Source organism: Ranitomeya imitator, chromosome 1 (assembly GCF_032444005.1).
Source record: "Ranitomeya imitator isolate aRanImi1 chromosome 1, aRanImi1.pri, whole genome shotgun sequence".
NCBI lineage: Eukaryota > Metazoa > Chordata > Amphibia > Anura > Dendrobatidae > Ranitomeya > Ranitomeya imitator.
In genome coordinates this window covers 164391838-164404598 of record NC_091282.1, presented here as the reverse complement: position 1 = coordinate 164404598, position 12761 = coordinate 164391838, and the positions used below count along the sequence as shown (strand labels likewise).

Below are 12761 nucleotides of genomic sequence, written 5' to 3'. Positions count from 1 at the left end.
TTCATGGGGTTTAAAGGTTGTGTTGGTTGTTCTTAGGGGTTCTCCCCTTTGAGCCTTTCAGGGAGTTTTCCCTGTCAGTTCTATCTCGGAAGGTGGCTTTTCTCAGGTCTATCCCTTCGATCCGCCGCGTTTTTGAGTTGGCGGCCATTTCTTGCCGACCTTCTTTCTTGATTTTCCACCAGGACAAGGTGGTCCCAGGCCTCCACCTTCCTTCCTTTTTTCGAGGTGGTTTTCATCTTTCCACCTCAACGAGGACATCGTTCTACCTTCCTTTTGTCCAGCTCCGACTCATCCTCTGGAGCGATCGTTGAGCAGGCTGGGCCTCGTCAGGGCAGTGAGGATCTCCCTGGCTAACACGGCTGCTTTCTGAAAGATGGATTCTCTTTTCGCCATCCCTGATGGCGTGCGTAGAGGTCTGCTGGCTTCCAAGGCGACTATTGCTCGCTCTATCAGAACTGCTATTTTGGAAGCTTACCGGGTCAAGAACAAGAGTGCCCCCTCCTGAGAAAGGCTCACTCTACCCGGGCAGTCGGCGCTTCCAGTGCGGTACGTCATGGGGCCTTCGCCGACGACTTTGCAAAGCGGCTACCTGGTCTTCCATCTACACGTTTCGCCGAACTACGGCGGACTCCAGCCTGGGCAGAAGGATCCTGCAGGCGGCAGTGGTGAGTCCTCGGACTTGATGGAAGTCTGTTTTTTCCCACCCCAGGGACTGCTTTGGGACGTCCCATGGTTCCTGTGTCCCCCAATGAAAGGCGATAGAGAAAACAGGATTTTTGGTTGCTTACCGTAAAATCTGTTTCTTGGAGCCTTCATTGGGGGACACAGCACCCTCCCAGGTGAACAGCTCTGTTTACCGTTTACGTTTGAGTTCTTTGAACACTCTTTGAGTGTTTGAAACTGTTAATCTATGGAGCGCCGTGGAATTTGTTGGCGCTATGTAGATAAAGTTTATTATTATTATATTATTATTCTTTCTCTTTTACACGTTGCTTCTCCTACTGCTTTCTCACTAACTGAATATCCTACTTCCTGTCGGTAGGGTGTACACTGCAGAGGAGGAGCTAACTTTTTTATTTGCATAGTGTCAGCCTCCTAGTGGCAGCAGCATACACCCATGGTTCCTGTGTCCCCCAATGAAGGCTCCGAGAAACAGATTTTACGGTAAGCAACCAAAAATCCTGTTATATTCACATTGTTAGATTGCGACTCATGCATTTCTGTTCCATGATTGAAGCAGGTGCTGAAGATGACGCCACGCTTTACCTTCTCAGGACGCTTATTGCACAGCGGACTGCTCATCCAGACAGTGAATCAAAGAGGAATTGTTTTTGGTCACAAAATGAACCATGTTACCAAATGTGTAATATATGTGCCTTTGGGCAGGGTCAAATGTCCCCCCCACCCACCAAAAAAAAAAAATAAAATATTTGTTGTATAAAAATGTATATAAATAAAAAAAATATATACATGTGTATGTATGTATGTATGTGTATAAATATATATATATATATATATATATATATATATATATATATATATATATATATATATATATATATATATATATATATATATATATATATATATATATATATATACATTTTTTCCTTTTTTAAATGTATAAAACAAAAGTGTACTGATTTGGCAGATTTCCCCAGCACTCTTCATCCTACGCTTCCCATGTCCCCCACTGTACCCAGTCGTGGCTCTGTACACACTGAATGGTCTGGACGGAATAGGACATCACTGAGGCTGGTGTTTAGCTGCAGGGTCACATGTGTCCAGCTGATACATGGGGTCCAGAGGAGATGATTTATTTTATATTTTTAGATACATGTTAGGGTGACGGCCCTTTTTAAGTAATTCTCAGACTAACACAATATTTTAGTCATTTGTCATCTATAAATACAAGGTTAACATTTTTTTCTTTTATAAGCCCATTTTGCTGACCAGCGTTTCTACATTTTTTTTCTAGGCTTTGTATGACACAGGATTCCCCGTACCAAAACCCTATGACTACAACAGACATGCTGTGGTGATGGAGCTCATTAATGGCTATCCCCTGTAAGTAACGAGTAGATTTAATATCTCTGATGCAAGTGTAAAGTTGGCTGACTGATTCTGTGCTGCGGGGCAGTGAGAAAAGCGGACAATCTTCCCACCCTGCACTGTTAGTTGGGGCGTGAGACGGGAAGGGTCTTTATAAAAACTAATACTGGCATTGTCAGATTTACTCCTTCACATTACTCCTTTCTGTAAATGCTCATCTGAAAAAATGACTTTGCAAATTGTCATCAGGCAGCATAAAGTATTTAAAGGGGTCCTCAGGCATCACTCTTTTCTGCTTCGGAAGTGAGCGGGGTTAATGATGTTATGACACCTGCCAAGGCTTTTATATGCAGCCTTGAAGCGCCGGGGTCCTGGGTTCTAATCCCACCCAGGACAACATCTGCAAGGAGTTTGTATGTTCTCTCCGTGTTTGCGTGGGTTTCCTCCGGGTTCTCCGGTTTCCTCCCACATTCCAAAGACATACTGATAGGGAATCTAGATTGTGAGCCCCATCGGGGACAGTGATGATAATGTGTGCAAACTGTAAAGTGCTGCAGAATGTTAGCGCTATATAAAAATAAAGATTATTATTATAATATGGTCAGCAGGTATCATGCACATGTCCAGTTAGAATCCCTGCTGATCGTGCACATGATATTGCTGATTGGGTTGTAACCTCAATGGTGCATATAAATCCTTTAAAGTGGTCGTCTGCCCTGGAAATCCTCTGAGCACTGCAGGTAGCACTTCAGAGACCACCAACAATCAGCCTGTGGAAGCTGCGGCCATAATATTCCCCTGCAATGACGACTGATCATCTGCCTATCCATGGAGTGCATGGACATGTCACTCTAAGGCTTGTCCCAAGCAGGGAACTCCCACCTCTGTGGGATATATGGGAGGGGGTTGTCTGCCTACTACATTATTTTTTACCTTATGCTGTCTGAAACCTCCAAACTATTTATCATCTGTCTCTCGACCAGAACTTGCACCCATCATCCTTCTCGGTAATGTAGACCTAAAGTATAATTGTTCGGAGGGTTTTTTGTTTGTTTTTTTTTTTTTTGTTTTTTTAGTTAAGAGCAATTATTTTACACCATTCATCAATGGGATTTCACAAACGTCTGTCGGAAACCTCTTGTTTATGTTGTAGTTTACACTACAGAACATCTTATGAAGTATTTCCTTCTCTTGCCACAAGGTGGCAGTGCAGCCATGTCCGCTGCCTTCTCCCACCAGCACAATGGCCTCCTTTGTAGAGAGCCATATTGCAGCATGTAATAGGAGCCAAGGCTGAGAAAGCAAACCTTGCATCCAGCAGTTCAGATCCAGGGACTTGTCATATGGTCAGCCAATACGTCTGCTGATGGTGAATGTGCCAGGTCTATGATTAGTGTCTGAGACCTCTGCAATAGCCCACCCCTCTATATAGTGAATGAGTACATCTGCTGACTGACGCCACTAGCAAGACACAATTGTAGTGATGGACACATGATTCTTCTCATGCCTGTTTTATTTACTTTTGTATTCATTTTACTACTCTTGCAATTAAATGTTTTTAGTTTGTTAAACTCGTTTTATTGAAGATTATACAACATAACAAGGTTACATCATAGTACAAAATAACAATCAACATTTCAACCAAAACTAAGAGTCAAAGTCCGCACTCACAGCAGGTTAAATCAGAGATACTGGGTGGAACCCATAAAGCATGCGTTTCTTCAGCCATTATTATGGGTTCGGGTGCTCCTTGTGAAAAAACAGAGTCCAAAATTCAGTACAACGAAGGAGAAGTAGAAAGGAGCACTCACCATCCAGAAGAAATGTTCAGTCTTTATTGTGGCATAAAATGTATAGCAAGGTCTCACAGGAGAACGTGGGTGTCACGAGACGACGGCCGTTTCAAGCGCAGCAGCGTGAAACGGCCGTCGTCTCGTGACACCCACGTTCTCCTGTGAGACCTTGCTATACATTTTATGCCACAATAAAGACTGAACATTTCTTCTGGATGGTGAGTGCTCCTTTCTACTTCTCCTTCGTTGTACTGAACAATCAACATTTCTCATTGCTTATTAATACTGTCTGGCAACGTTAACCTTGCCCCTAACATATCATAGGTCTAATATCTTAACCAAAAGCATAAGACACCCATGTCAGACACCAAATATCACATCCTTTAATCATAGAATTGTGGCAAATGAGGTTTAATATAGAGTAATGCACCTAGGACGGAGGAATACTAAGCAGCAGTACTCAATGTCAAGCAGCAGCCACAAAAGCAAACAAGATGGGAGAGGGGAAGAGAAGGGAGGAGCTGTCTATCTCCTCCCCTCTATACAGTCTTATCATCGTAGCATCCGCCATCTCCTATCTCAGTAATGTAACAGTCTGTCTTCACTGAATACACGTTTTACCCATGATTTGAGAAATTTCAAAATGGATGATCAGTCCAGGAGGAGAATGAAGTACCGTATTTTCAGACCATAAAACACTTTTTTTTTCCTCCAAATTTGAGAGGAAAGTGCGGGCTGCCTCTTATGGAGTGAATGTAACGTGCGAAGGGGGCAGCGGCGGAGTGGGATCGCACTCGCAGGAGGCAGGAAAATGTCGCCGCTGAAAGATTCCGGCGCTGGGGAAACCACGTGGTCCCGATGTTTAAAGGGAACCTGTCACCCCGAAAATCGCGGGTGAGGTAAGCCCACGGGCATCAGGGGCTTATCTACAGCATTCTGTAATGCTGTAGATAAGCCCCTGATGTTACTTGAAAGAGGAGAAAAAGACAATAGATTATACTCACCCAGGGGCGGTCCCGCTGCTGGTCCGTTCGGATGGGTGTCTCCGGTCCGCTGCGGCGCCTCCCATCTTCATTCCAAGACGTCCTCTTCTGATCTTCAGCTCCGGCGCAGGCGTACTTTGTCTGCCCTGTTGAGGGCAGAGCAAAGTACTGCAGTGCGCAGGCGCCGGGCCTCTCTGACCTTTCCGGCGCCTGCGCACTGCAGTACTTTGTTCTTTGTTATTTATGTTATTAAATATTTTACCATATTTTGCTTCAAATATTTTTTTTTTCCCCTATTTTCCACCTCTAAAACCTGGGTGCGTCTTATAGTCTGAAAAATATGGTAGATTTTTCTGATAAGATATGTTAGAATTTCTTATTTTAATGTGTACTTTTATTAAATAAAACTTGAAAGAATGTGTACTCTAATTCAGTATCAATGTAAAAGGTTATTTCCACTAGAGCAAGTTATCTCCTATCCACAGAATAGATGCTGATTGCACAGACACTGAAATACCCCGGTATAGTGTATGAGCGCGACCATGCTATTCATTATCCATGAGACATCACTTTGAGAGGTGATAACTTGGTAAAGGGAACCAGTCCAACTGCACATGTGGGGGTTAATAATAGCATTTTAAAGCTGTGTGGCTGCTACACTGAAAGCCCCACTGCCTGGAGGAAAAGCACTCTGTTCCTCCCGGCGAAACCTCCAGCCTTCAGTCACCTCTCAGTGTACAGTGAGCGAAGCTGTAACTGCGCCCCAGCACTGACCGTCGTCTCTGCACATGCACTGCTGCTGGAGGCTGCTGGGAGGAATAGCGCTCATTTCCTCCCTGTAGCTGAGCTTTTCGTGCAGGGCAGGTTTAGCATGCTATTATCTTGCAGACTAACCACATATCTCAGGTAATAGCGTTCAAGACATGACTGGTTCCCTTTAAGTGGCAATAACTCTCCCCAGATAACTAAATACAGCTAACTCCTGTAAGTAACAAGCTTTAAAGGGGTCATTTACTATTTGGACACCCCTTTTTTTTTTTTTTTTTAAATTATGTCGTTCTACTTGTAAAAATAAACAAAAATCATATTGTCCTCTACAAAGAGCACTGTTCCAACAATGTCAGTGCCTGTTCTCCCAGGGCACATGCCATGTGGGCCCTGCAGCCAATTAGTGGCCGCTGATTGGAATGCGGGGCTCATGTAGCATTGCCGCAAAAGTCCCGGGGGACCAGGCTCCAATAACACTGGAACGACGCTGGTGTGGAAGGTACGTACGGCATATGTTTCTTTTTTTAATTTTACCTCGGGAACCTCTTACCATAATTTAAAATTAGGTTGTCCAAATTCTGTATAACCCTATTGAGTAGATCATAAATATTTGATCACTCGGGATCCTGCACCTGATACCCCAAACAATGAGCTCCAGTGGCTGCCAGGATGTATACAGTGAATTGTGTAGGAGCTGAGCGGCAGTTCTCTATACACCGTGTACGGAGCAGTGCTGTGCCGCTTCATTCATTGGTTCATCTCTGCACTACAGGAGCTGATGACAGATGATCCGTGCAGGGTGGCGGACCCTCGCTGATCTAATATTAATGCAGAAGACAAATTCCTTTTAAAGGAACTGTAAACTTGCAAAATGTATAAAACAAAATCCCAGCAATGTCTCCATTAATCTACTCCTTTTCTTTGATCCTATTTTGTTACAATTTAAACTGCAAAATATTTTAACAAAATCTTGTGTACACCTTAGGTGATCAGCCTTGTTTCCCATCATCCTACTGTCTTATGTCTGTGTGAGACAGCCCGCTGCAGCAGGAGCCTCCCCCCTTTTTCTTTGTCTGCATAGGACAAAAAGATTAAACTCTGTACCTTAAAGTCCCAGTCCCACCAATTGTTGGGGGGGGGGGGGGGAATCAGCTGTACTTTGCAGGATTTTCTACATGTTTCTGATATACATAGAGTAATACATTACCTCCCCAGTTATTTTTATCATTCATGTCTTGGTTTAGTTTAGTTACCTGTCTGTGCCTGTCTCCAAGGCCATGTTTAGTGATCCGTCTAGTGAGATGAACGGTCACTGTCCATGAGGGTCACTGTCATGCGCTGGGATCTGTCTGGATTACCATTAAGGCATCGAGTTCTCCCAACATATTGATGTATCCGAATTGTAATTTGTGTTTTACTCCTACATTAGTTTTTTTTTTCCATTTTAACCATTTTTTTTTTTCTTGCCTTAGATGTCAGGTTCGTCATCTTGAAGATCCAGCAGCGCTGTACAATGAAGTAATGGAGCTGATTATCAAGCTTGGCAATCACGGTCTGATCCACGGTGACTTCAATGAGTTCAATCTAATGCTGGATGATGAGGACCACGTCACCATGATTGATTTCCCACAAATGGTGTCTACATCTCACGCAAATGCAGAATGGTCAGTTTCCAGGCTGAATACAATCTATTACCCAAATTGTCATGTACAATTATTGCTGTAAATCCCCCTGCAGAGTGATCCCATGCACACCGCAACCTTGGATTGATTGATGGAGCATATGCACTAATCTTGGCTCTGATCCTAATGTCCTTAATGCTGAGTTATTCATACGCACATCAGCTGCCTACTAATAGCAGCATTCTCCTTCGTCTGCTCGTACATTGATAGAGACATGCATTGACCAAGTGCGGCCAAGAACACATTCAAGTGATTTATTGGTTGAGATTGTAAATGCAGGAAAGTATTTTAATGTGTGATCTCAGCACAGATAATAGGCCTGATATTTGAGCAACGTATGTGCCCAGAGCTGAAGGTGGATGCAGAGACACTGTATCAAGTGTTATATTAAGTGTCATGTCACGGCTCTGAACAGATTTTCTTTTCTTGTTTTTTAGGTATTTTGACAGAGATGTAAAATGTATTCGAGATTTTTTCTTAAAACGCTTCAACTATGAAAGTGAACTTTTCCCCACCTTCCATGATATCCAGTAAGTGATGCCGTACGGATAATGTCTTGTGACCTGCAATGTGGCGGCTGCTTCATTTGTATGATGAAATAGATATGCTATAGAGAAGCTGTGGTATAGAGGGGCCGTGGAGAAGCTGTAGCGTACAGAGGGTCCATGGAGAAGCTGTGGTATAGAGGGGCCGTGGAGAAGCTGTAGCGTACAGAGGGTCCATGGAGAAGCTGTATAGAGGGGCGGTAGAGAAGCTGTAGCGTACAGAGGGTCCATGGAGAAGCTGTATAGAGGGGCGGTAGAGAAGCTGTAGCGTACAGAGGGGCCGTGGAGAAGCTGTGGCGTACAGAGGGGCCGTGGAGAAGCTGTAGCGTACAGAGGGGCCGTGGAGAAGCTGTAGCGTACAGAGGGGCCGTGGAGAAGCTGTGGCGTACAGAGGGGCCGTGGAGAAGCTGTGGCGTACAGAGGGGCCGTGGAGAAGCTGTAGCGTACAGAGGGGCCGTGGAGAAGCTGTAGCGTACAGAGGGGCCGTGGAGAAGCTGTAGCGTACAGAGGGGCCGTGGAGAAGCTGTGGCTTACAGAGGGGCCGTGGAGAAGCTGTAGCGTACAGAGGGGCCGTGGAGAAGCTGTAGCGTACAGAGGGGCCGTGGAGAAGCTGTGGCGTACAGAGGGGCCGTGGAGAAGCTGTGGCGTACAGAGGGGCCGTGGAGAAGCTGTGGCGTACAGAGGGGCCGTGGAGAAGCTGTGGCGTACAGAGGGGCCGTGGAGAAGCTGTGGCGTACAGAGGGGCCGTGGAGAAGCTGTGGCGTACAGAGGGGCCGTGGAGAAGCTGTGGCGTACAGAGGGGCCGTGGAGAAGCTGTGGCGTACAGAGGGGCCGTGGAGAAGCTGTGGCGTACAGAGGGGCCGTGGAGAAGCTGTGGCGTACAGAGGGGCCGTGGAGAAGCTGTAGCGTACAGAGGGGCCGTGGAGAAGCTGTAGCGTACAGAGGGGCCGTGGAGAAGCTGTAGCGTACAGAGGGGCCGTGGAGAAGCTGTAGCAGAATCATAATGACAGGTCAGCTGTAGCATTTAGTGAACATGGTAAAAAAAAAAATCCAAAAAACTGTTGTGGAATTACACTTTTTTTTTTTTTTTTATTTTGCTATTTCACCGCACTTGGAATTGTATTCCCGTTTTCTAGTACAAAGTGTTCCGGAGATGTCATCTCTGGGACACTTTACAGGATGCCGCTCACAATTACAGAATGAACCCTTGAGAAAGGCCATTTAGGCCGAAACGTTGGGTGAAATAACTTCCTGTTGCATTCCTCATCGGCTGTGAATCCCCAGAATAATAAAGATTTCATTTTTGCACGACAAAAGATTTTTTTTCTTTTTCTCTTGCTTTGAGTGCTGAAGGTTGTTCTATAATACTGACATTATGCTTTGCCTCTGAAGAACCATATCCAAATTTGGTGTGTGCAGATTATTCCTTGTATTTATCCTAGGTTATATTTGTAGATTGGGATATTGGAGTGCAGATTCTGCGCCAAAGAAGTTTCTTTTCACATAAATGGTGTATTCTTCAGCTTTCATTAAGCACAGTACCTGGTGACTGCTGTATCCTCTGATTAATCATCCATGGTCCTCATTGAACCCTTGGGGTAGAGCACCATAGGTACTGTCTGCTACTCATCCCCACTTGTTAGCTATTTATGACGCAGGCACCATTGCTGGGCTGGACCGCTTTTTCCCTATTCTGCCATTTTTATGTTTTCTGGTATATCCTGTGGTTCTGCAATGCTTTATTATAGGAATTCAATTTATTGAATTGTGAGGATGTATAAAAATCTTTACTAACATGTGCTTCGAGCTCCCAGTTCCCTCTGTCCATGTGGTTTTCTTCCAATATACTTGGGTTAATTGACATTTACGTTGGCTGAAGTGTGTGACTGCACTGTGATCATTTAATGCTGGCTGCTTTCACTGTCCGCTCTAATCTGTAACAGAAGATTTACAAGAATAATATTACAGAATATGGAAATTGCCCTCCAAGACGGTGATACATAAGTGGTGCGGTGTCTCCGCCTGACACACGGGGAATTCTGCTTGGAACATTTCATACCTCACTACTTCTCATTGAGACGGATTATATATTTTTTCTTCTAAGACTCCTTGACTGTAGATTAGAATATGGTAACTTTCGCAGTAATTGCGGTTTCTGTGCCAAGGACTTTTCACATGAGCGGTGTTCTCTCCAGTTCCCATGGAGTACAGAACCAAGTGATCACAGTCTAATCCTCTGCCAGTTACAGTGCCATGCTGCGAGACCATGGATCTGCTACAGTCTTTGTTCTCCTCAAAGGTTTTTTTTGTAATTGTAACTGTTTCTAATTTCCTAACCTTTTCCCAGATCTGTTTGCCATCAGTAAATGAGAACATACTGTTTATATGATTAGGCCAGTCCTGATGAGAGGTGAACGCGCTTGTACCCAGCTTGTTAGAGGTAGTGGTAGTTGGTTCCCACTCAGAATGGCGGGAGCAATGCTGCCGTCTACAGGAGACAGCTGGTGGACTGACGCTTGCTCCACCTTGCACCACTTGATGACCACTTGTTCAGCGGCTCCTTTTTTGCTTTAGCACAGTGTATTTCTCACTGCACTCGCAGTGCTTGTAGCCACCCCTCTCATTGTGTGCTCTGTGCGGCAATGCTGTGCTGGCCGGCTACTCGTACACTACTGCAGCCACTTGCCTAGTTGCTGCGTATCATTGCCTCGCTTGTGCGCCTACCTCCTCACTATTTCTATGGTGGCAAACCTCTTCACTCACAGCCTTCCTCTGGTGTGGCAACTCATTGGCTCTTGTGGAAGCTAAACTTCTACTTACTAGTGATGAGCGGGTATACTCGTTGCTCGGGTTTTCCAGAGCACGCTCGGGTTGTTAACCAAGTATATGTGAATGCGCGGAGATTTAGTTTTCGCCGCTGCTGCATGATTTGCGACTGCTTGACAGCCTGAGTACATGTGGGGGCTGCCTGTTTGTTAGGGAATTCCCACATGTACAGTATTCAGCCTGTCTAGCAGTCGTAAATCATGTAGCTGAGGCGATGAAAACTAAATCTCCGAGCATTCACAAATACTCAAAGACCACCCGAGCGTGCTCTGGAAAACCAGAGCAACGAGTACTCGCTCGTCACTACTACTTACTGATGGAAATGCTCTTCACTTCCCAGCCACTCTGCTCTTGTTTCTCTTGTGGCAATCCTCGCCCTGTCTTTGTATTCCATGTACGGCCACTCAGGACTGAGTACACCGACAATAATACTTGTTGTATCTTTTCACACACTCGTCTGTGACCCTCTCCATCTCGTTGTCTTAGTGCACCATATTAACAGCGTTACTCACAACAACTTGCTAGTTTTCTAAGATGCAAACTGGAGCCTTAATTCATCAAGACTGGCGTTTTGCGACATTTTAAACCATTTCGCTCCAGAATTGTCACAATGTGTCGTATGAATCGGTGCCTTCATGTTTAGTGCACATTACAGCAGGCTATTTCTACACACTGCTTTAGTAGCCATGTAGGTAACATTTTACACTAAGATGCACATCTCGCCTCTTGGTTTAGCTCCTCGCTCTTGACATGTCTGCTATGGTTTCTTTTCAGAAAAGAGTGCTCCCTTGACGTAGAAATTGCAGTCAGTGGCTATACCAAAGAAATGCAGGAGGATGATGAGCTCCTACAGCCAGCTGGTCCAGATGATACCGACGAGGAGGGTACAGTAACCAGCTGTACTCCGCCTAACGGAGGTGGGGAGCAGGAAAACAGAAACTACCAGAAAAAAGACACAAGACTATTAGACGCCACAGACACCTCTTCTACTAAAGACTCTGAAACCAAACAGAACAGTGACCCTCATAGACCAGGCTTAGACATGACAGAATTCAATAACGCTTTAGCTGAACTGGAAGGAAGGGCTGTTGAAAAGACTGACCAGAAAACCCCTGAAAGCTCTGAACATGGTGGGGACGAAGGTAGCAGACTGGGAAATGAAAAGCTAAGCTCAGATGAAGATGCTGAAGGTCAAGAAAGTGAGGAACTTGAGGATTATGAAGATAAATGTCCTGACCTGGTGGATCTTTCTGGGGAAAACAAAGAGTACAGACCATTCAGGTAATTCAGAAAAATGTACAAGATTTATTGTGGTATGGCTTTGCCTGAAGAAGAATATTTCCAGTCCTGTTCCTGCCATACCCTTCATTGTGCTGTTGCCTGGGATTGCAGAAGTCACACCTTAGAGTTCATACATTGAAGCTGTAGTTTCATCAGTCTTATAGTCCAGGAGAACTTGGAAATGAGCAAATCGATTTGCAAGTTCCCTGATGTAGCAGCCACATCAATAATCCCTGGCCGTCGGACAGGAGGCCTGAAAATTGCCTCCTACCTATGGGCATCCCCAGCTGCTCTTTTGATCAGCCAGACTGAGGCAACATCATTGTTTTGAGAAGCACACAACGTTGTGCCAGGCCAGCTACTTAAAGGGAACCTGTCACCCCAAAATTCAAGAATGAGCTGCGGCCACCGGCATCAGGGGCTTATGTACAGCATTCTGTAATGCTGTAGAAAAAGCCCCCGATGTATCCTGAAAGATAAGAAAAATGAGTTAGATTATACTCACCCAGGGGCGGTCCCAGTTTGGGTCTGATGGGTGTCACGGTCCGGGTCCAGCGCCTCCCATCTTCATGCGATGGCGTCCTCTTTTTGTCTTCCTGCCGCAGCTCCGATGCAGGCGTACTTTGTCTGCCCTGTTGAGGGCAGAGCAAAGTACTGCAGTGCGCAGGCGCTGGGCCTCTGACCTTTCCCGGCGCCTGCGCACTGCAGTACTTTGCTCTACCCTCAACAGGGCAGATAAAGTACACCTGAGCCGCAGCATGAATACAAGAAGAGGACGTCATCGTATGAAAATGGGAGGCCCCGGACCGTGACACCCATCGGACCCGAACA

At 45.3% G+C, this 12761-nt stretch overlaps 1 protein-coding gene across 1 annotated transcript in view; it reads left to right on the top strand.

Annotated features, from left to right (window-relative positions):
- RIOK2 (RIO kinase 2) overlaps positions 1-12761 on the top strand; it is a 51173-nt gene that overhangs the window by 19141 nt on the left and 19271 nt on the right. The window contains exons 5-8 of the mRNA XM_069752136.1: positions 1979-2067; positions 7069-7260; positions 7716-7808; positions 11424-11930. Coding sequence (XP_069608237.1) covers positions 1979-2067; positions 7069-7260; positions 7716-7808; positions 11424-11930 — 881 coding nt within the window. The remainder of the gene's footprint in view (positions 1-1978; positions 2068-7068; positions 7261-7715; positions 7809-11423; positions 11931-12761) is intronic.